The sequence below is a fragment of the Falco cherrug genome, chromosome 3 (assembly GCF_023634085.1).
Source record: "Falco cherrug isolate bFalChe1 chromosome 3, bFalChe1.pri, whole genome shotgun sequence".
NCBI classification, from domain to species: domain Eukaryota; kingdom Metazoa; phylum Chordata; class Aves; order Falconiformes; family Falconidae; genus Falco; species Falco cherrug.
The window spans coordinates 42,911,755-42,933,081 of NC_073699.1; the positions used below are offsets into that span (position 1 = coordinate 42,911,755).

General features: G+C 37.7%; 1 protein-coding gene across 2 annotated transcripts in view; it reads right to left on the minus strand.

Moving 5' to 3' along the window:
* Positions 1–425: 425 nt before the first annotated feature.
* C3H8orf34 (chromosome 3 C8orf34 homolog) overlaps positions 426–21,327 on the minus strand; it is a 167,680-nt gene continuing 146,778 nt past the window's right edge. For both annotated transcript variants that reach the window (XM_055706091.1, XM_027811177.2), the window contains exons 12-14: positions 18,190–18,692; positions 12,877–12,970; positions 426–1,457 (exon numbers count right to left, since the gene is read on the minus strand). In XM_055706091.1, the coding sequence (XP_055562066.1) occupies positions 1,450–1,457; positions 12,877–12,970; positions 18,190–18,692 (605 nt within the window). In that variant the 3' untranslated portion in view covers positions 426–1,449. The remainder of the gene's footprint in view (positions 1,458–12,876; positions 12,971–18,189; positions 18,693–21,327) is intronic.

Sequence of the window (21,327 nt, forward strand, 5' to 3'; positions counted from 1 at the left end):
TATGAAATGCAAGCCACTGAGGGCAAATAAAACCCATGAAAAGGAGGTATTAGTTTCACAAGAATGCTTTACTGAGCACAACTGACTCAATAGAGCGTATCAGTAATAATATACTCTCCTATATGCAAATGAGTCTTCAAGTATACTGCAAATACACACGGCATAACAGATTTTCTTTATTGATGACGAATTAATGAAGTCTCTTGCTGAAATGAACTCCCAGGGACTATTCCTGTGGGGTTCCAGCCCACTAAAAGTTTTACATATAGGAAGTCTACACTATGATGATATATATATATAGCAAGTACTCGTTTGTCACGATGTTAGCTTCCACTTGCTCATGACTAAGACAGACCACACGTTTTCTGTGTATTTACCACTGTATGTTTGTGAGAGCAAAAAAAGTTCACGCTATGAAACATTCATGACAGACAGTTCATTTTTATTTCTTAAACAAATAGATGGTTTGTTATACTGTATTTTTTTAATAGTTGCAAGCAATTTCATTATATCATTGTGTCCGAGATACAGGAACCAAGCGTACATAATTGAAGACAAAGGAAACTGAGAACACACTTGACAGAATTAACAGGTAAATGAAATCAGTAAATGCAACTGCCACATCCCTTCATTTGATGTCTGTGGAAAAGCATCTTCTAAAGTTCCAAGCACACAGCACATACCAGTTAGCTTACTTTAAACAGCAAATTTGTTTCAGTAATCCATATGGGTAACTAATGCTTTATCATAGATATGATATTCCTTTAGGTGCTTTATTTTTGCATGCATGCTCCATTCCTTATTGATATGTTCCCTTTTTAACAGAGTCTTTATTTGTGTTAAAGATCAAAGTAGATAAACTCAATACAAAGCTATGTGGCAAGGGCAACACCTGTTTCTGCTACCCACACACACACTCATTCACTCGCTCCCCCTTCTGACCTCTCTCTGCAGGTGACTATGAGTGAACAGCTAGTTCTCTGTGAGACCTGAATGGGACATACACATTGGCAGATGTGGGCAAATACTTTCATGTTTATTAATCTAAAAAAGAGTAAAGATTACAAAAATATAAGAGGTAGAAAACCTTAGACAAGTTAAAATACATAAAATCTCTAGGTAAAGTTTATTTTGGTCAGGCAGAGTTTAGTTTATCAAACGTCAATCCAAAATAACAGGGGTATGAACTAAACAAAAACATTATTGTAACTTTACACTAAAAGGTGACAGTTACCCTTCTTTCTTAAGGCCACTGTACCACAGCAAATACTCTGATTCAGTGCATTACAGCATCCACATATCAGAGTGGTTCCACTTATGTACTGCTGATACTAGAAAAATAACTTTATTTAAAATTATTATGTATAAACTAAAGCAAATTTTCAGGTGTAGTTTTGATCACCATACTTTTTGTTTTAATTAAACTGTTCTTCAACAATCCCACTGATTTCACAAACCTGTGAAATCAAACAGAAAAACACAGAAATTAGGGCTAAAATTTAATGTACAGAAAAACAGGGTAAAAGGGAAAATTAATCCTTCATTGTGTTTGTATTTTGTAGGAGTTTTCCATAATGCTGAATTCACAGTTAAATAAGCAACATTGATCAGTATTTTGATGAATCCTGGTTCCTTTTCATTTCTAAAACACCCAGAAGCAAATCACAGTTTCTTTAGTTATATTATTTGTTGCCATTATTCAGTGTTTTGGAAGGGGTTTCTGCTGCTTCTTTTTCAATAGTAGTAATAGACTACAAAAAATTACCAGTGTTTCAAAAAGAATCAAACAGAATAAACGACTGTGATGCATCAGCTAAACTGAGATAGCAATGTTTTATTTTCTGATTGTGTTCAGGTTGAAAAGCTTCCCCAAAGCAAAACAGAAATTTAGCTTTTACAAATATTTACATATGCATATTGAAATATATTGTTTTGCAAATGTTGCTGACTGTAACACAACCTGCCCCCCACCCCTGACAGTGTTTGTAAAAGACGTGATGCTGTAACTGGACCTATTACACAAATCCAGTCAGAGAATCAGGGTTATAAACAGGAAATAAACACCACAACCACGTTTAATTACACAGCTGAATGCATAAAGGTCCACATGTTACCTTAGAAGCCTTCATCCTGCCATTTTTAAACCCTGAAGGAAATCAGGCACAGCAGTTTCACATTTAATCACTTCTTTTGAACATATAAATATGCAAGCCCGCTTTGGGAGATTAAAGAAACTTGGCAGGAACAAACTATTCCCATTATCATCTCCAGCTAATCAATTAAATACGATTGGAACAAGACCTTTAAGTTTCACTTTGCCAGGTGATAAGCCTGGACTTTATATCTGATACTGTACTGATGTTCAACAGAGCAAGGTACATACCATGAAAACTTCTGCATCACAACAGAGAAAAAAAAAATACAGCCTAGGAAATCTTAGCAACAGTTCTTATCTTTTATTAACCTTACATGTATTTTTTTGTCATTTACACCTAATGTTTAACAACTGTTTTCTGTAGAGGCACTTCATTTAGCAGATATTCAAGCACTGTCACAGTTTGATCTTTTAAGTAATAGATTTGTCTTAAGGGTTGAAAAAGAACAGCAAATACATGTAAGCTTGTTTCATTTGAAGATTCTTCTCATGACTGCTACGCACAAAACTCCAGGGACTGTGGTCTTCTTAGCTACAGAAGGAAATGGGATGCCAGCCAGAAAATATATTCCGTGCTACCCCATATGCATTATAGAATTCTTGACTGATGAGAAATAGTATTAGCAAGATCAAATTAACTTTCAGCTGCCATGAGATACAGAAGCACCAAGGTGGAAATGCAAGAGATGAAGGACACTCTGAAGGAGTGATGGGACTCAGTGTACCTGTCTCAGTCCCCTAGTAAGACATATCTCTAACTGCCCTCTGCAGTCCCTTTGTTTCTCTTCTTACTTCAGAGAGCAAATAGCTTGGACTAGACTCTCTCACTTCTATACAGGCAAAAGTAGGTGAGAGGACTTGTACCCTGACAGGCTGATTTCTCCAGTATAAAAAGGAATGACAATAACTTAGAAGTAGCAAATAGAAGCAGGAAGACCCCGCTGACTTGGGGAAAATAACTGGAAAAACTACGGCCATTTTAAATTTAGTGAAATCACACCTGAAAGAAATCCAGATAGACATTAGAATTTCAGCGCAGACTCCTGACACACTTTAGAAACATTAACTGGTGATTTCTCATACCTTTGCTGTCAGTTAACACATTTTATCATCCCACTTTGCAGTTCAGGGCAACAAGACATGGAGAAAACAAGTGTGGCCAGATCCTGCTGTAACATTCACATTGGCACCATGCATTGCCAAACAAGATTTAACCAAAATGAACAGAAGTCACATATCACGGATGAACCCTCCTCTCTTATCCCTCTCTCCCAGTCTCCACATTCATGGATTTTCTCCCTGACAAGGTCAAGAACAGTCACCGTAATCATGCCACAAAATCTTAACCTTTTCCATTACAGAGCTTTTCCTACTTGAATGTGAAATCTTTCCTCTTCATGACAAAAGAGAAATTTCTACAGTTTTGGCTTAGAATAAATTTCGTCCTTGTAAAACACATTTACAGCAACAGGATAATAAGGAGTGTTAAATTTTTTTTAGAGCCTGGAGAATACTGGGCCAAAGGAAGAAAATACATCTGTCACAGATCCTTCAGCTCCTGGTCATTTTTGTACTCTAGGATTACAGTCCAGCATTCTACATTTTTTCTGGTTTCTGCAGCAATCTGGACCCTCTTCTGAATCAGTCAGTTGTGGAGCCAAAAACCTTTCAAGGCTTTATTTAACCCAAGGGGATGTACTCCCTGCTTGATATTCCCTGGGTCTTGCACGTCATGGAGTCATCTGCAGTCAAACAAATTGAGTGGAAAGTAGGTATAGAACATGACAAATGTGCTTTGGTAGTACTTCTGGGCTACTTCGTCCTCTTTCTTCACTGCCATAAACGACTACACAAGGCACTGGTGAAAGATGACTGTGTTTGATAGCTCTTGAAAAAAAGTTGGGACAATTAAATGGAATAAAAAGCACACATAGTTTTGCAGCAAGATATTCTTGGCCTGTAGTGAAAGAACTCAGCCAGCATGGCAAGTGAAAGAATCAAGGAAGGCATAAAAGAATGAGCCCATCAGCATAATTTGGTCCCCACTCTTTCCAATGGTCTGTACTATGAAGGACACACCAAATGGCCAGTTCCTTCCAACTGCAAAGTCTGGACAGTAGTCCTCCAGTCGAACAGCTCACTGATATGCTCCTCAAAGGCCAGATGCAGTTCCATAGGATGACTGCACCTCACAGTTTTCATAGGGTTGTAGTCACTTGTCTTTAGAGTAAAACACCAGGGGTATTGCTTCATGAGTATTTTGGGGTTGAAAGGCCAGCTGAAGCAGTTTCAGCTCACCACTGCCAGACTCTCCATAGCTCCTCCCGATTCACGCAGCACAAATGTTAGGCAGCCACAGGGTTGAGCAACAACACAGGACTGAATTATCTGAATAAAATTCTAATAAAGCTTAGTACAGTTTTTTAGCGATTGATTATCTGTTGAATTTACCTATATATCTATCCAGAGTGGTTTATACAAGGCATAGAACTCCATGGAATTAAAAAATTAAGGAGGACAGCCAATATTTTTTTTTTTCCTGAAAGCTTAGAACTCTCCTTGCAAATGTTTTTCAAATTAAAGAAAAAAGAAGTCTTTTAAAAGCAAAATATATTTACATCACTGCTATTATATACGCTGCCATTTAATACTGGACATTCACATAGATAAAATTAGCATGAACATATTCTATGCTTTGAAATCTACAGACTTCTATGACTAAAGTTTAACAGTATTTTATTAATAACTGTTATGGTCAATATTAATCTAAACTGTCATATCTTATAATTCCCAGGTATAGGTATTTCGATCACTAAGGACAGCCATTACTTTATTCAGAGGCACTCTGCTTTCTCAAGTAAATTATATATTCTAAGGACTAAATCATGGTAATAAAAACAAGTGGGGTGGGGTGGAGCTTTGCAGTTTTAAATCACTAGGATAAACCTTAGAATAAAAATTAAAAAAATGCATTTACATGTACATACATTTATGCACATTTTCAAGGGTTTGTAAGAAAACAGGTAGCATCAATGTAGAATCATGATCATTATGTCATGAGCATCTTTATCAATGTCTAACATGTAGTGTCCAGGAAACCAACTGAAACTGCACATCCAGCCTGTTCTTTATGAATGCCTAAGTACATTCATACATACCAAGACAAAAAACCCTGCTGTCATCATCTAGTTTGACCTCTGACATACCTGTACAGAGCCCGCATATACCTGTATAGACCCCATAGAATATCCCGTTGGATTATCTACCATCTGTCATTATGAAAGCCCTATCACCCCTTGTGTTAAGAACTCCAAGTTCACCGCCTCCCTCAACTTTTGCTTACAATGCTTAAGGCTCCTCGTTGCTAGGACATAGCATTTAATTTCCTTTGTCACAGTCTGATGAGTTGAATCTTTTTTATTTAAATGACTACCTACAGATACCAAGTCATCTCCGAGGTCCCTAGTTGAATGTCTTTAGGTGAGCCGAACTCCTAACAGGACTTCCCAAACCCTAGGTTGTTTTTAATCACCTTCTGAAAGCTCTCAAGTAATTCCAACCTTTCTTAACGTCAAGACATGAAAACCACAGTTTTTTATTGGTATGACGTGGAATAATCACTTTGCTACTTAAATTTTTAGGCATTCAAGGCATGGTCTACTCTTCTTTGTGACGCTGAGAGCTCACTCTGAGATGATCTTCCATGATCATCCTAAAGCCATTAGGTCACTGCTTTCCAGGATAAAGCCTCATTATTCTGCAACAGAGACAGATATGTTTCTCTGGTGCCAGATAAATTTCATTTGGTTCGAATACATTTCATCTGGTTATAATAAAGTGCATTTTACTGGAATGTAGCCATTACACCAGGGGATTTATATCATTTAATATCTTCAACTTGTCCTTCCCACCAATTATGCAAACCTGTAAGACCCTAATGAGCCCCATTCATCTACATCTTTCCATTAGAAACTCTAGTTTTTGATTCCTCAGTGAGCCAGCTTTTAATTTACCTAATGTGTGCCCTGATAATTCTCTATGCCATTTTAAAAATTACAGTGTCATTTTTTATTACATGAAATGTCTTTGGGAATCCAAGTTTACCATAATAATGCAAGTTGCAGGAAAGATATCCTTAGGTTTGGAATCTGTACTGAAAACAGCTTTCTGCACTGAAACAATTTTGAGAATTTTTTTCTTCACTGCAATGGAAAATTCCTTCTTCCTCCCAAATACTTAGTTCAATGTGAACTTTTCCAAGATGAATCCAAATATTTAATGGCAGTTTTGGATTTAAGCACATCCATTCCAAAAAAAGGAATCTTGAGTCTAGTTGCAGTTTTCCCTAGCTGTATTTGAATTCTCCCATCACTATCCAACAGTCATCTAACTTCTGGCAGAATTAATATCAATCTCTACTTTTGTATCACCATCTATAAATAATTAAATCCAAGCAGCCAAGCTTCCATGCTAGAAAATTGTTTTCTCTCCTTTCCAGACTACAACAGCAGCTTCAGCTATGGGTGTTACAAGACCATCCAGCCAAGACCATCCAATAGGCCTGGAAAAATTATCTTTACAGGAACACAATCCTTACTGGTATCCCATTTCTGAAGTGGACACAGAACTGTCTCAAGCTAAATACCTAGCTAAGCCACTGGTAGGCAGAATGACAGACAATGTATCTTACTTGTCCACACCGGAGAAATTTGGAAAATTACTCGTACTCCAAGCAGACAAAAGCTTTATGACACTCCTCAGAAAGGTTATTTGGGGTGGGGAGATACTACTTTTTTACTCCAGTTTGTATTACCACTCTTAAAATATTAAGTAAAAGAAAAATACCAATATTTTTTTCCAGAAGTTACATGAATTTGGAAGCGTAAGTGTCCCAGCAGTTCAACCCAGATTCACTTCTTAGACAAAAACTGCATATTTATAGTAAATTTCCTATTCACTGGGAAAAATTTCCAACTACAAATATCATGTTCTTATTAACCAGACGTATAATTGACCATTATATTTGAACAATGCCTCATAACTACCCTACTCCCTACAGAAACCAAATCTAGCCTTGCCCTAAACTCATACCCACTGAAAGAGATGTTTCCAGTACTGCTATACTACATCAGAGTAGAAGACAAGTAAAAACAGCTGAATCTGACTCACAGAAATAGATTGTGTTTGTACTAATGTCATAAAGGTTGTAATCAACAGTTGCTGCTCTAAGCCTGATTCTGTCATTCTTACTCATATACTGAGTAGTATCTCACTCTAGCAAAAGGAAACTTTCACAGCAGAAACATATTCCAGCAGTAAACTCCTCCTTATCAACGCTGATCAAGCAATTTTCCAAACCTTTGGAACACTTATTTTCATAAGGAAGAAAAAGTAACTGTTAAGCCATGTGAATTTGCTCAGTGTAAGGAATTTTACCCACAGACAATTATTGAACAGTTTGGAATTTTACTGGAACACAGTCTGAATTTCTTGATGTTACAAAATACTGTTTTTCATTCTTTGGGTCTTTTTCCTAGGTGGACATTTGTGCTGAATGGGAAAATGAAGGTTTTCCTCAAAAGCTGTTGAAGTCAGCAGCAGACTGTCTTTCACTGCGGAGTTTCAAGACCAGTGCAAGAGCAAATGCAGTGCAAAACCTACATTTCCCCAACAATCAGCTTTGATTTATCAGCAGAAGGCCTTTCTCTGCAAACCTCAGATGAGTTTGTAGATGCATAGTGGAAAAACATTCAAGCTTCTTGCCACAGGTCAGCAGGTGAGAGTTCAGGCCTTTTCCCAGATCAGCCAAACTAGAAATGAGCACCTAGTGCTCCTGTTGGCAGGATGAAGTTAGAGTGAAGTGATAGTAGCCACACCACTTGGTGTGCCACTGACTACAGAAACTGGCAAGCCTTAAGCAGATTAGGGAGGGCAAAGGAATGTATATATGTATATATACATAGATACATATTTAATGTGGATTACCCAAGCAGCAAGTTCATTAAGAGTTTACGTCATTCACCTATCATGTACACCTGCCAAACGGACTGACTTCAGGTAGGGATCTTCTACTGACCGAGGCTATGAGACCTGGTGAAAACTGCTTGGTGGGCTACTTCTTAAGTTAGGCACCCAAGAAAGCGGACTCAGGGTTTGGGGCAGTAAATCGATGCCAGGACTACAGAGAGTAGGTAAAATTACACCAAAAGACTGTCTTTTCAAGGTTCTTGGAAGGTAGTGATGCATCAGGAATTTCCAACCAGCAGTCTTTGTAGGACCTGTTCTCAAGGGAAAATTAAAGCTGGCTCTTGCCAGTTCCCTGCAAGGCCAAATTTCTACTCATAAAAGCTGGCCAAGAAATGCTCTGGTAGTTGTAGGTGAGCTTTTCTGTTCCCTTGCATCAGTACCCCATAAAGAATAATATTTTTGCCAGTTCAAAGAACTTCCACCAAACTGAAGTACTGTGGAAGCAGTAAATATTTTCTCCAGATCCCTCCTCTTTCCAAGAATAATCTCTATGCATCCTCTGAAAACTCTTTGAAGAGAATCCACACACAAACTACTACCAGTAATAACAGAGAACTCTGTCTTCAGAATGACAGCTGAGGGGGAAGACATATGAGCTCCTGTCTACAGGCTTTTTAGTGACACTAAAATAAAAAAAGAACTACAAACTCTTGATTTTGGATCATATTGCCTTGGCCATTTTCACTTCTCTTTGCTCAGTGTGTACAGAGCATCAAATCTAGCAAGCAGAAGAAATTTAATTACTAAATCATACTAGTTCTTAAAAAAGCATGCATTGGTTCCTAGTTTTTAATAATAAAATTTACATTATAAGAGCAAATAATTACACACCTCTCTCTCTGACATACAGCCACAAATTTAATAAAGCACATAAAGGGGAAATAGAGGTTATAATAAAAAAAATCAACAGTGCTTCTTAAAAATGTTTTTCTTTCATTCTTTAACATAACTAATCTTTAAAGCTGTAATCATTTATACTCTTTTATGTGAGTACCTATTTGATTTCAAATTTTTTCATAATTGGTATGAAGCTTTAAAAATTACAACATCTAGTTATCTTTGGATCTTGCTGATAAGGATAAAATTTTAAAAAGCTGTCAGAGAGCCTGAAGGATTTGGAAAGTAAAGTCTGATTTACAAGAACTGAGAACCCAGATCTCATTTCCAACAGACAAGATGCGCGTTGTCGTATCTGTATGCAAATGATGTTTGTTGGGAGATGCCAAAGTGACCCAATTCTGTTCAGCTATCATAGGCTCTGAAAATAGCCTCTTTAAATTCTTACATCTGACTACATTTGAAACGGCTACCCCAAAACCGTTTTTCTTTTTTTCTTGCAGAACATGAACCAGAAGGTATTAATTTAAAAGAACTCAAGGTGACTCACATAGCTTTTCTTTTTGCACTTTGTTTTCCCACTACCAAAAACTAGCTTTACACCTGGCTGCTATTATCTCAAAGTAGTCAAAGAATGTGGTAAATATTATCCACATATAATTTATTAAAAGCCGAGTCAAAGAACAGGTGTTGCTATTGTAAAGATTAATTTTGCAGCTCTTCTGCTCAAACTCATAAATTACGAACTCCTGGCCCCCTCAACACTAAATCACATACACAACATCCACACAGATTTATTAACTTTAGGGTGAAAAATGATGTGCAATCTTGCCAGCTGCTCTGCCTATAAGCACTGATATCAGCAAGTATGCCAAGCCCCTCACCGACTCTTCACTTTACAACTAGCAATTGGCAGCTTCTTTTTGTCAGCAGTGGCAGTTCTGCACTTTCTGCTTGCCAATGACACAAGCATGTAACCTCAGATGGGGATGATAACATTATTTTAACAGCATTTATCATTATTAGATTTCAGATACAGAAAGTATTACTTTGATCACACATTTTTGTTCTACTCCTTTAGCTGTAACAGTAGTAACATTGACCTGCTCTAAAGGGTGCAGCAGTTAACTACACCGCAGTTAACCGCACAGTCAACCTGTGTTCACAAAGGGAAAGCCCTGGTTAATTAAGCTCATATCCTTCTATAAGGTCACCTGGCTAATGAATGAAGGCAAGATGGTGGATATAGTTTTTCTGGATTTCAGTAAGGCTTTTGATGCTGTTCCTCACAGCATCCTTCTGGAAAAATTGCCCAGCTGTGAGATGTGCAGGTTCATGGTGCACTGGGTGAAGAACTGGCTTAAGGGCAGAGCTCACAGGGTTGTAATGAATGGGGCTGCATCAGGCTGGTGACTATTCACCAGCAGTGTTCCTCAGCATTCAGTTCTAGGGCCAGTCCCGTTCAATACATTTATCAATGATCTGGATGCAGGAGTTGAATGCACCATTAACAAGTTTGCTGATGATACCGAACTGGGAGGTGCTGCTGACTCTCTTGAAGGAAAAGAGGCCTTGCACAGGGATCTAGAGAGATTGGAGCGTTGGGCTGTGATTAATGGGATGAAATGTAGCAAGTGCAAATGCCAGATCCTCCACCTAGGATGGAGTAACGCTGGGCACAAGCACAAATTGGGAGGAGTAGCTGGAGAGCAGTTCTGTAGAAAGGGATCCGGGGCTGCTGGTCGAGAGCAGGCTCAGCATGAGTCAGCAGCGTGCCCTGGCAGCCAAGAGGGCAGACCGCGTTCTGGGGTGCATCAAACACAGTATAACCGGCCGGTCAAAAAGTCAGCACTGGTGCAGCCTCACCGTGAATACAGTGTGCGGTTGTGGACACCCGAGTTTAAGGATGTGAATGCGTCCAGAGAAAGGCAACAAAGCTGGTGAAAGGGTTGGAAGGAGGAGTGGCTAAGGATTTTGAGTTTGTCTAGTTTGGAGAAAAGCAGGCTGAGTGGTGATGTCATTGCTCTCTACAGCTTCCTGAGGAGGGGAAGTGGAGAGGGAGGTGCTGGTCTCTTCTCCCTGGTGTCCAGTAATAGGACATGTGGGAATGGTTGGAAGTTGCATCAGGTGAGGTTTAGACTGGACATTAGGAAGCATTTGTTTACCAAGAGGGTGGTCAAACACTGGAACAGACTTCCTAGAGAGGTGTTTGATGTCCCAAACCTGTCAGTGTTTGAGGCATGTGGCAATGCCCTTAACAATATGCTTGAACTCTTGGTCAGAAAGTACAGCTACCTTCTTTCCTTCCTCTGTTCTTGGTACCATCAGATCCAGAAAAAAAAAAGTATTATTAGTTAGGCAACTATCATCTCTACTGATCTGGTGATAGGACCAAAATTTTTGTCAGTTACTACTCTCTTACACTGGGCAGTGACAATGATCTGCTGGGATTATTGGAATCTTACAGTACAGGATCTTGGATGCTCAGAAGTCCCCACACCCAGGCAATGCAGGTACAGCAGCTATAAAAGAACCATGCTGTGCATCTGATGTGTTCTGAAGCATCAGTCTACCTGATCACATAATCAGCCCCAGTCTATGTGTGCACAGCCAGTCCTACCAATGTTTGTGGGATTGTAAATTCATTACAGAAAATACAGAGGAAAATTCACATGCACAGAGAAGGCATGTACCAGGCTCTCCCTTTGGCCTCCTAAGGTGAGCTTCAGCCCAAAGTCAGGTAGAAGGTTCGGGTGCAAGTCAAACTGGACTTACTGGCTTTGGACTAAAATCAGCTGGACACACAGAACTTCATTGCAGCACTGTACTGGTGTTAAAAAACTGGCACATGCTCTTCAGTATCTCACTGTGTAAACTGAAATTTCATAGTCAAACCCCAAGCTATGTATGGTTTTGTGAAACTGGTATATGAATAGAAAACTCTTAATTTTTTTAATGTGGCACAATTTAAAAATCTATTCTATTTATCTGGCATGATTTTTATTATTCATTAATCCCTTACCCAACTGTTCCATTCTGTAATAAAATTGGCCTTTTCTTATTTTAACTCTGCATGTTTAAAGAAGTTTTAGTAGAATATATTAAATTTTCTAAACATGCTGATTAAATCATCTGTTCAAGTATATCACCTAAAATGTGTTGGGAAATAGTGTGTATATTCTGCCTTGCATACACGAATCTACAGCGAATTAAAAAAGAAAATGCAAAGCATTTAATATTTTCAGCAAGATAGAACTTGCTACAGTTTGCATGTATTACAATTTATAGCATGTTACTTGTTGTTACTTGTTCTGTCAATTAGGTTATGATCCTGCTGACCCCCTTGCTTTCATGATAAGACAACTGCTTCAAAGAGTACAGGATATTAGGGATTACTTGTGTGATTAAGAATTTTTTTTTTCATACAGTAGAGGAATTCAAAAGAACACAGGTAAACCAGAGAGAATGGAGTCACAGGCCTGAGGAGGAAGGCTCTACTTTTCAGAGCTACTGCGGGTTTTTTTGCTGGTCAATACAGATTTACTAAACAGAGTATCTATTTCAACTTCATGCTACTTCCATGGAACGGATGCTTTAACACATCAGGACAAATTGTTTAATTTAGTTAAGTAAACTGGGGTCTCTGATCATTTCGTCATTGTTCAGTGACCGTTAGAAAACTTATGTAAATCAATCCTAAAAAGTTCAGCCCTCAAACAAATGATTAATTGGTATTTATAAGAAAAGCTCCTGTGAGCAGGCATAAACGTCATAGAATTTGTAGTCATACTGTCTGAAGAAGAGAAGTTAGTTTGAGGGTTTTTGACATATTATCTGGTCCTAACAAATATACTTACATTTGTCTTGGTCAGCTTCCATTCCTTCACTCTCTGTGTCACTTGGCAATATCCAAGGCTGATGAGCAAGCTGAAGCTGTTGTAAGAATTCATCCTGCCACAAAGAGATCTATTTTAGATAAAATGACAGAGAATGGTCTATATCAACGCAGACTGTAGCAGACACTCTAGCCTCACTTAACCTGAGAGGAGAAAGCCTTCAATAAAAAAAAAACAATAATCGTGTTGTAAAATAAAACCAGAATGTAGAGAATATGCAGACTCCCTAGAATTTTTTTAATTCTTATTTATTTATCTATTAAAAAAAAAAAAGTCTTTTTAGCTATCTGTCTGCTATAGCCACAGACATATACATACTCATCTTAAAAATGCAGCATCACAGAACAAAATCTTAATGCGTATATTCCATTTGTCCTTACGGTTTTTGGACTATGCCTAGATATGTCATGCATGATTTGTTTAAGCAAGGCTTTCACTTGTCTGAACTTTCACCATCTCCAATCTAGTAAGAACAGGGACCTGAAACTTGATTTAGAATCTATGGTTTTATTGGAGAAGGAGAAAGCCTAGGAAGGAAAAATGCTATGGAAACTTTTGTGTCCAAGATACCATAAAACTCTAAGCATCATGTTTTACACCGTTAAAAATCCATACACAACTGAATATATGCTTTTTAAAATGCTTTACAATTGCCTCCTTTTTTCTATAAGGTATATATGTATGTATATACAAATATTTTTCCATGCACACACATATATGTATGTGAGCACATACACACACAGACATATAAAATACTTTGACAGGTTCCTTTGCAATATTCAAGGTGAGAGACAAGACTGGAGTGCACAGTTTTATTTTCAAAAGCATCTCAAACATGCAAGTCTAGTCTCTAAAAAAGAACTTAAACATTAGCCAGATATCATAAAATTACTGGCCAGATTCTTATAAGTACCTGAAAAAGAAGGGAGGGGCTAATAGCCGTGTCATCTTTTACACCAGCTGAAAAACAGAATCTACATATTCAAAGTAAAATTGTATTGCACAGCGCTACAGCGTTATTGTTTCGGCTCTCTGGTTTATAAACAGAAACGGCTTACTCAAATCAGTTCTTGTTGACCAAAGGCTGTTTAATCAAGATCTAACTCACTGGGAGTACATTACTAATTCTGCTAGTAATCTGCCAAAGAAATCCACAAAGACTGCCACAATGGCCCAACACCAAGCTCCGGCAGGAGCTCCAGGCCTTATGCATGTATTGCCATTTCAAATGTGCTTAGTGTTCGAGAAGGTTGCTGACCACAGCACTGAACTGGGCAAAGTGGTTCTGTTCACAGAACAGGATTCTTGCAGTAGGCTCTCACACTGACCAGCGTACTTTTTAATCTTCCAAAACCACAGAATAAAGAACTAAGCCAGGCAGCAGAACAGCGTGGAAGTATCTGACCCAAAAGAGAGTCCTCATCATATCGAGTTATGCTCTGTACTCTAGTAAGTAGGAAGAAAACTTGTGCTAATCAATACTATACTCAAATAAGCTGAAATTTCCCACTGTCAACTATGACAGACCAATAAAGATTACTGAATACCACTTTAAACCATCTGGATAAATAAAGTAATTGTAAAATTCCGAGCATTCAGAAAATGTAATGGTAAACAAGGGAGTCAGCAGTATTTTAATCTCAAAGCTATTGATAACTATCACAGAATTGTGTCACTTCAATGGAATCCATCCTAAAGCGATAAGCAGGATTTAACATTCCTTTGTCAATTTATACAAACACCAAAGGATAAGGTAAATGCATAAAAGTATCTCTGTCAAAGGATTTGGAACCATGATTTATTAGCTTTATAGAGATAATAAAACTATTTCTCTAGGTAGCATTTCTTTGCTATAATTCAATTCAGCCTTGAACAGAGCTGCTAATAAAAAACACCTGTTAGAACTTTGTAATATTATGTGCGCCAAGAGGCAGAAACTTGTCCACAAAATCTCAGATCATTATGTCTTGAGCATTAGAAAACCCAAAACATTCTTAACAGCTGATATGTTAAGTACTTGCCAAATTATTTAAGATTTGTGCTATAACAAGATTAAACCACCCTGAGCTACCGCATGAACTTCACTAAAACTTAAGAACTCTGAATAGTATTAATCAGTAAAATGTTTGTATTTTAGACTTGTTACATTACTCTGAAATGCATTACAAACTAGGAAGCACACATAAGGCATTGAGAGATATGCTAAAATTCCTGATAAAAAAACAAGTGACAGCACAGTGTAAACTCATGCAGATTCTGAATTCTTTAATTCAAGCTCCTTATGGTAAAACATGCTCCTGGTAGCCAGTAATCACATCCTTTTCACCAGACTTACTCTCATCAAATATGTATCAACTTTGTACAGGTTAATCCATGAGCACCACCTACGAGTGAGGAAGCAGAATTATCTGTAAATCTTATCATAGCATCTTCTATAGGATTGGCAATATAACCACAGTGTATTCAAATCTAGTGGAAATTCCCAGTTCACACCATAAAGCTAAGAAGAAGAAAGGCAATTTCCCTTCTTTTATTTTACTGTTTTTATACAGCGAGAGGATGCAAAACCTACAATGAAAGTTGCAAAATAATTTACAGTATCAGCCTCAAGTTTCATCTTTGTGATCCATAAAAGTACAAAGAGAGCCAGAACTTTGTTGTTCTTCTACCCCAGGCAACCTTTGAATTTTTAAAATTTGACTACATGGTCAGACAGAAGCTGTGACACAAGAGAATGAACTCACGTGGCCATAAACAGGGAGACATCTCCAACATGGCAAAAAATGTCACTGAACAGAGGTGCCTCCTGTGTATGTTGTGTCTAAACCCAATTCTCTAAGTGATCAAGAACTTCAGTGGGCAACGATAGCTTAGAAGATGCTTAGAAGAGCATCCAAAGATGAGGCTGGTAGCGGCAGATTGGCCAGACCTCCGTCAGCTACTTTCTGACATCCAAGGGCCTTTAAAGCTTGGTAAAAGAAGGTCTTCTGTATGAACGTGTCATATTAGCAGTTTTTCCCTTCACAGGAGAGCTAGTCCCAAGACAATTTTCCATTATGTCAAAGGTCACTTATGCACGCCAGAAAAGGATAAACAGGGTTCGAACTAGGTCACTAGCAGCTAATGTACTATTGTACCCAGGAGGCAAAGAGAAAGAAAAGAATTAGTCACTTCTAGAAGGGATTGTAACAGAGGGTAAGATCCTACACAGAAATGCTGAGATTTAACGCCAGATTTACAGTGGGCTTGCTGGTTGAAACCAGACATGCTACTCTAACTGTAAAACTGGGTAATAATATTGCTCATTTCTTAAAGTTCATGAAACATATAAATACATATATTGAAAGTATGCCAGGACACATTGTAAGAGCTATCAGCAAAGCTTGGGATTTGGCAAACCGAAGTAACAAGTCACAGCAAACGAAATGGGACTCACAGTTATTATTACTATTAACTACAGAAAGGCTGTGGAAGAAACCACTTTTAATTGCCTGTCTCATTACAAGAAAGATCAGGATTGATGGACAGACCGGGTGTCCCTTGGTGGAGATGCAGTGCTCCTTACATGGCACTTTCAGGAGTCTATATAATAACTCTAGTTGGCATCACGTGACTATGCATCATTTAAGAACAGGGGTGCTTAAAAAGAAGGAAAGAAAGAGAGAAGTGTTTAGTGGGAAACAATGAAACCCTTCATCTATTCTGAACATGTTTAGTTAAAAATGAATTTCAGTTCCCATTTTCTGGCATGTGAGGAAATTCAAACACACAAACATATCCACTTCTCAAAACAGAAGACAATGGTTTTATGCTTGTCAAAAAATAAATTTGTTACAATTACTGTTGGGTTTGGGGTTTTTTTTCATGGAAAACTTCTGGTTTGGAAATATTTCAACTGTCAGTGAAGATAATTTCAATAGAACTGTAGTCACCTTCAGTCCCAATGTCTTTAAGATGGATATCCAATTTAGGTGAAGAAGTAGCTCAAGTGACAGGATTAGTGCACTGCCATTCAAACACCAAAATGAGGATTTTTTCCACCAAATTTAAGTAAGATTTCTTCCCCAAATTCTTTAGGTTTAGAGTTATCTGTGCCTCATTTCCTTTCTTTCATAATAAATAATGGAGGCCATACACTTAATTACAAGATTATACTAAGTATCAAATCTCTCATTTTCCTACAAACATCTCTAAGCAATATTATTATAAACATTTTTAGTTTTCTTTAAGTCGTCATTAGACTGATAATACATTGTGTCAAGTGTCATACGCAACAGATTTTTAAAACAAATAATACTTCTCAGAAACAATTATCTAAAAGCATGATATTTTTTTCAGTCTTGGAAAAAAGCTCTCCAGGTTTTGACAAATGGATTACAAAGAGATTGGTAATGAATGGTGGGAACCGACTTATTCCACCATTAAAAATTAGCAATCTAGACATATAGGTCCTTCTCATGTCAGTAAAGAAGGACTGGCATTTCCTGAGAAAAAAACTCACCTTTGTAAGGCATGTATCTGCGATAGACAGCAGGGCTATTCTTTCAGAAGTGTTTTTATTTCCACCGCCTATACACTGAAGTTATATTTAAGGCAGCTAAGGCTAGCAGAGGAGATCCCACTCAAAATTTACAAGGTACTTTAACTTTTTTCCTTTTGTTTTGTTTTAAAGAAAAACTAATCCTGTAAAGCCTTTAATATGGGTCAGGAAGTTTTTATGCTCTGAATCAGCCTACTTAACATGCACATAGTACTACGCAGTGATTCAGCAATGTTGGATGTTTTTTCACTGTAGTTCAGTTTTGTATTTTGGAAAATCTGTCTGTTCAGCGATGCCTAACTAATCATTCCAATGCGTCCAAAAAATGAAATAAAAAGCATAGCGAGGAAGTATTATGCACTGTTAGTGTGGCAGGAAAAAAAAAAAAAAAAGTTGCATTTAATATTCCAGAGATACGCACCTCTTGGAAACTGTAAGGCTAATAAAACTGCTGTGCATCATGCAAGCAAAACCCTATAGAGCCCATAGAAAATCTGGTGTGCATGAGTGCTGCAGTGTGTTTTCTGTAAATAAATCCTGGCATTCTCTAATCAGTACCTCTCAAAGCTGAGCAGTATTTCCTTGCTAATTTTCTCATCGTTATATTTAAAGTTCTTTTTCAAGTAGTAAGTTACATTAGGTATACGGATGTTACTTCAATATGAACCATAATCTAGTCTTCATGTTATAGCAGCTTTTAAACATAGCAAAAAACATTAAATCGAAAATCTTACTTCTGATAAGCTGCTTCTCTGAGTAGTGACAGTTCCAAGAATGTCTCCACTCATTTGCACAGCAAGCCCTGAAGCAGCGCTGAGGGTCCTCCCCATTTGGCTCTTAGATGTCAAAGATCTGCTTCTTTGCATGCTAATGACGCCTTCCCTATTTCCGTGGTTGCTAGGGGTAAGAGGCCGTGACAGCAAGCTATTTGGGGTCGCTGGTCTGCTCCCCGGAGCTGATGGAGTTGGTGGCCTGTTGGTTTGCGTACCGGGCGTTGGAGGCCTGCTGTTTGCAACGCTGGAGACCTGTGTTCTGCTGTTAGCCGGCAGCGGTGGTGATTTGTTTCCTTGGAGCTGAATGTTCTTCCCCATCTGTGTTGGCACCTGAGGCCTCGGGTTTTGGCCCTGTGTAGCTTGAAGATTACTTTGATGGTCAGATGTAACTAAACTATGATGTTGGATACTAGGGCTTCGTGAGAGTCTCGCTTCTTCCCATAGTGCCAGGTCCTTCTCAATATCTGTGCGCGCACACACACACACACACACAAAAAGAAAATAAAGAATCTGTTTCTGTGGTTTAAAACTCCTATGGATTTTCTCCAGTGTTAGTGACAACCTGAAGCTGTGCAGAGAAAATCTATCTGACCTTAAAATATAAGGCATCAGAATTAACAGTTCAAATGCGTGAAAAGCATTTCCTCAAGTTTATTTACATTTGATTTACTGCAAACACAGCTATCCCACAGAAACAAAATATTACCACTTCACTGAACATCGATACAGCCTATAAAACTTCATCTCATTTACTCAGAGTTATCTCTCTGTGGCTTTTGCACGGTTTCTCATTAGCATCAAACCCAGATGGAGCAGTGAGTGAAACCTGCCATCCTCAGCTGCAGCGAAGGGCAATCCAAAACTGGTTCAAGGTGAGACTTCTGCTTCTGGCCTCACTGTCCACTGCCCAAACAAAACCCTTGAACTCTGGCACATCTGGATCTGCGATCCTGTCTGAATCTGAACTTTGTGCTCTGGCCTGCTGTCAGTGCCACAGCCGGTGAGGGGTCACCAACATCTAGAATCCAAGGAGAAAAAGTGGCCACCATTTGGCTGTCCTGTCCCTACCCCTCACACAGCCGTAAGGAATAAGATCCTATTTAAAACCCCTCACACAGTTGTAAGGAATAAGATCCTATTTAAAACCAGAAAAGATCAGGGATAGAGATGAAAAGTGTCTTTTGAATTCATTTAAATGTTACTAATGCTTCTAATGAATAAAATCTGATATATCCAACAGAATTAGGTGAGGACAGTGGGAATTTAGGTTAGCATTGCTAATGTACTGAAAGTCCTTGCAAGTAAAAATGTCAAGCTTAAGGAACAGTTTACTCAAGTTTATTTTATCTTACACAATTGTTATGAATTTTCGCTCCCACTGGCATGTACTCTACTGTAACTTGGTTTTGATGAGAACAGTTGGTTATCTTTAGAAAATCAGTGCTGTTTCCTATTAAACTGTACAAGTCACAGTCCCAGAAGCTGTGAATCTGCAAGGCTCTACTGATTTAAACACCTATTAAGTGAACTTATTTATACGAGCATTTCATTTTTATTTTGTTAACAATAATTTCACATTCTAAAAGTCTTAAAAGAAACAAATCCTAAACTGCATATTGGAAAACTAGATTTTCTTCCACTTGTTTACCAGTAGGTATAAAAGGAATGCTCTATGTAAAATAATTAAAGATGTGCTGCCTTTAACATTAACTTATTTTATAATAACACCTCGAAAACAGGAAAATAAGCTTTGTCAATTTCATGTTACTAGTCTAATACAAGATAGTCCCTACATTTCAAATGCTATTACTAGAAAATCTGGTAAAACAAATAGTTGTGAAAGCTTCAGATGAAAGTGTCTCTCAACTCTTTAAATGTTTTGCTGTTAGCAAATTTCAAAACAACTTACTGTTTCTAGCACACAGTTAAGAATATTTCTAATTGCTATCTTGCTGACCTCTTAAAATAATTTACTTCCATTTTGAAATAATTATGTCTTGAAGTACTCTCCCTTTATGCTTTTAAAATAATCGATACACATAACTTTGGAACTTGTAAGATGTCTGGCAAAAATTCAGGGGCCAAAAAATGACAGTGTGGGCTACCTGATTTAAACCAAATGAGGAGTATGTTCTTTTAAAGATTCACATTAGCCTACATCTTTGCAAAATTACCAACCACTAACTTCCCCATGATGATTCAGTATGCTAAGAAATTATCTGAATATTGAATGATTATAGCTAAATAAACATTTTATTCTGGCTCATGTTTCCTTAATTCCATATAGTAATTAAGCCTGCAGATAAACCAATTATTCTAATAATTTCTCCTACACATAATTAACATGTTTCCATAGTGTAATTATTCAGTTTTCTTTAGCAGACATCCTCTTCTTGATTTTGCTTCAATATCAGCTTTTCAACCAGAAAGGAAAGAAGAAAAAAGAATAATCACACATCTCCCGCTTTATAGTATTATCTGATCTATAGTAAATACCAGAATTGAATTATAATTTAGGATTTTTTAAATCCTTTGTCAATGTCGTTTAAAGGAAAATAAAATGCAGGCAACAGAGCAATACAAAGGCATTTTACTTTCATATCAGAAACACCAGAAGAAGGATATGATTCATAATGCACTTACGAACTGTTTATGCATTTAATAGTTCTTCTTATGATAAAATATATTCCAGAAGTATCCAATGACAACAGAATCAGTTTAACAAACCAAATTGGCAAGATACTGGAATTAACTACCAAAAAAAATATTCTCTGCTTGCGTGTGATATAAAGCAGCCACGGTAACATAAGACACTGGATCTCAGACAGTATTTCAAGCCATATGTACATAAGGAAAAGAGAACTGCTTCAATATCTGATTTTGTAAAAATACCGTTCAAATATCAAGGTACTGAGGCAGTTGCTGGCAGTTGGTGCTTAGTCTCTAATTTAGGCACAGGTACCAAAGTGTGCCTTATGTTATGACTTTTATCCAGCATATAGTCCTATAGTCCTTAAGAAAAAGACAGGCTCCTTAAGAAGGTGTATCCGAAACAGGGGACCACATTTCATCATGACACAGATAGTCCAAGTCATAATT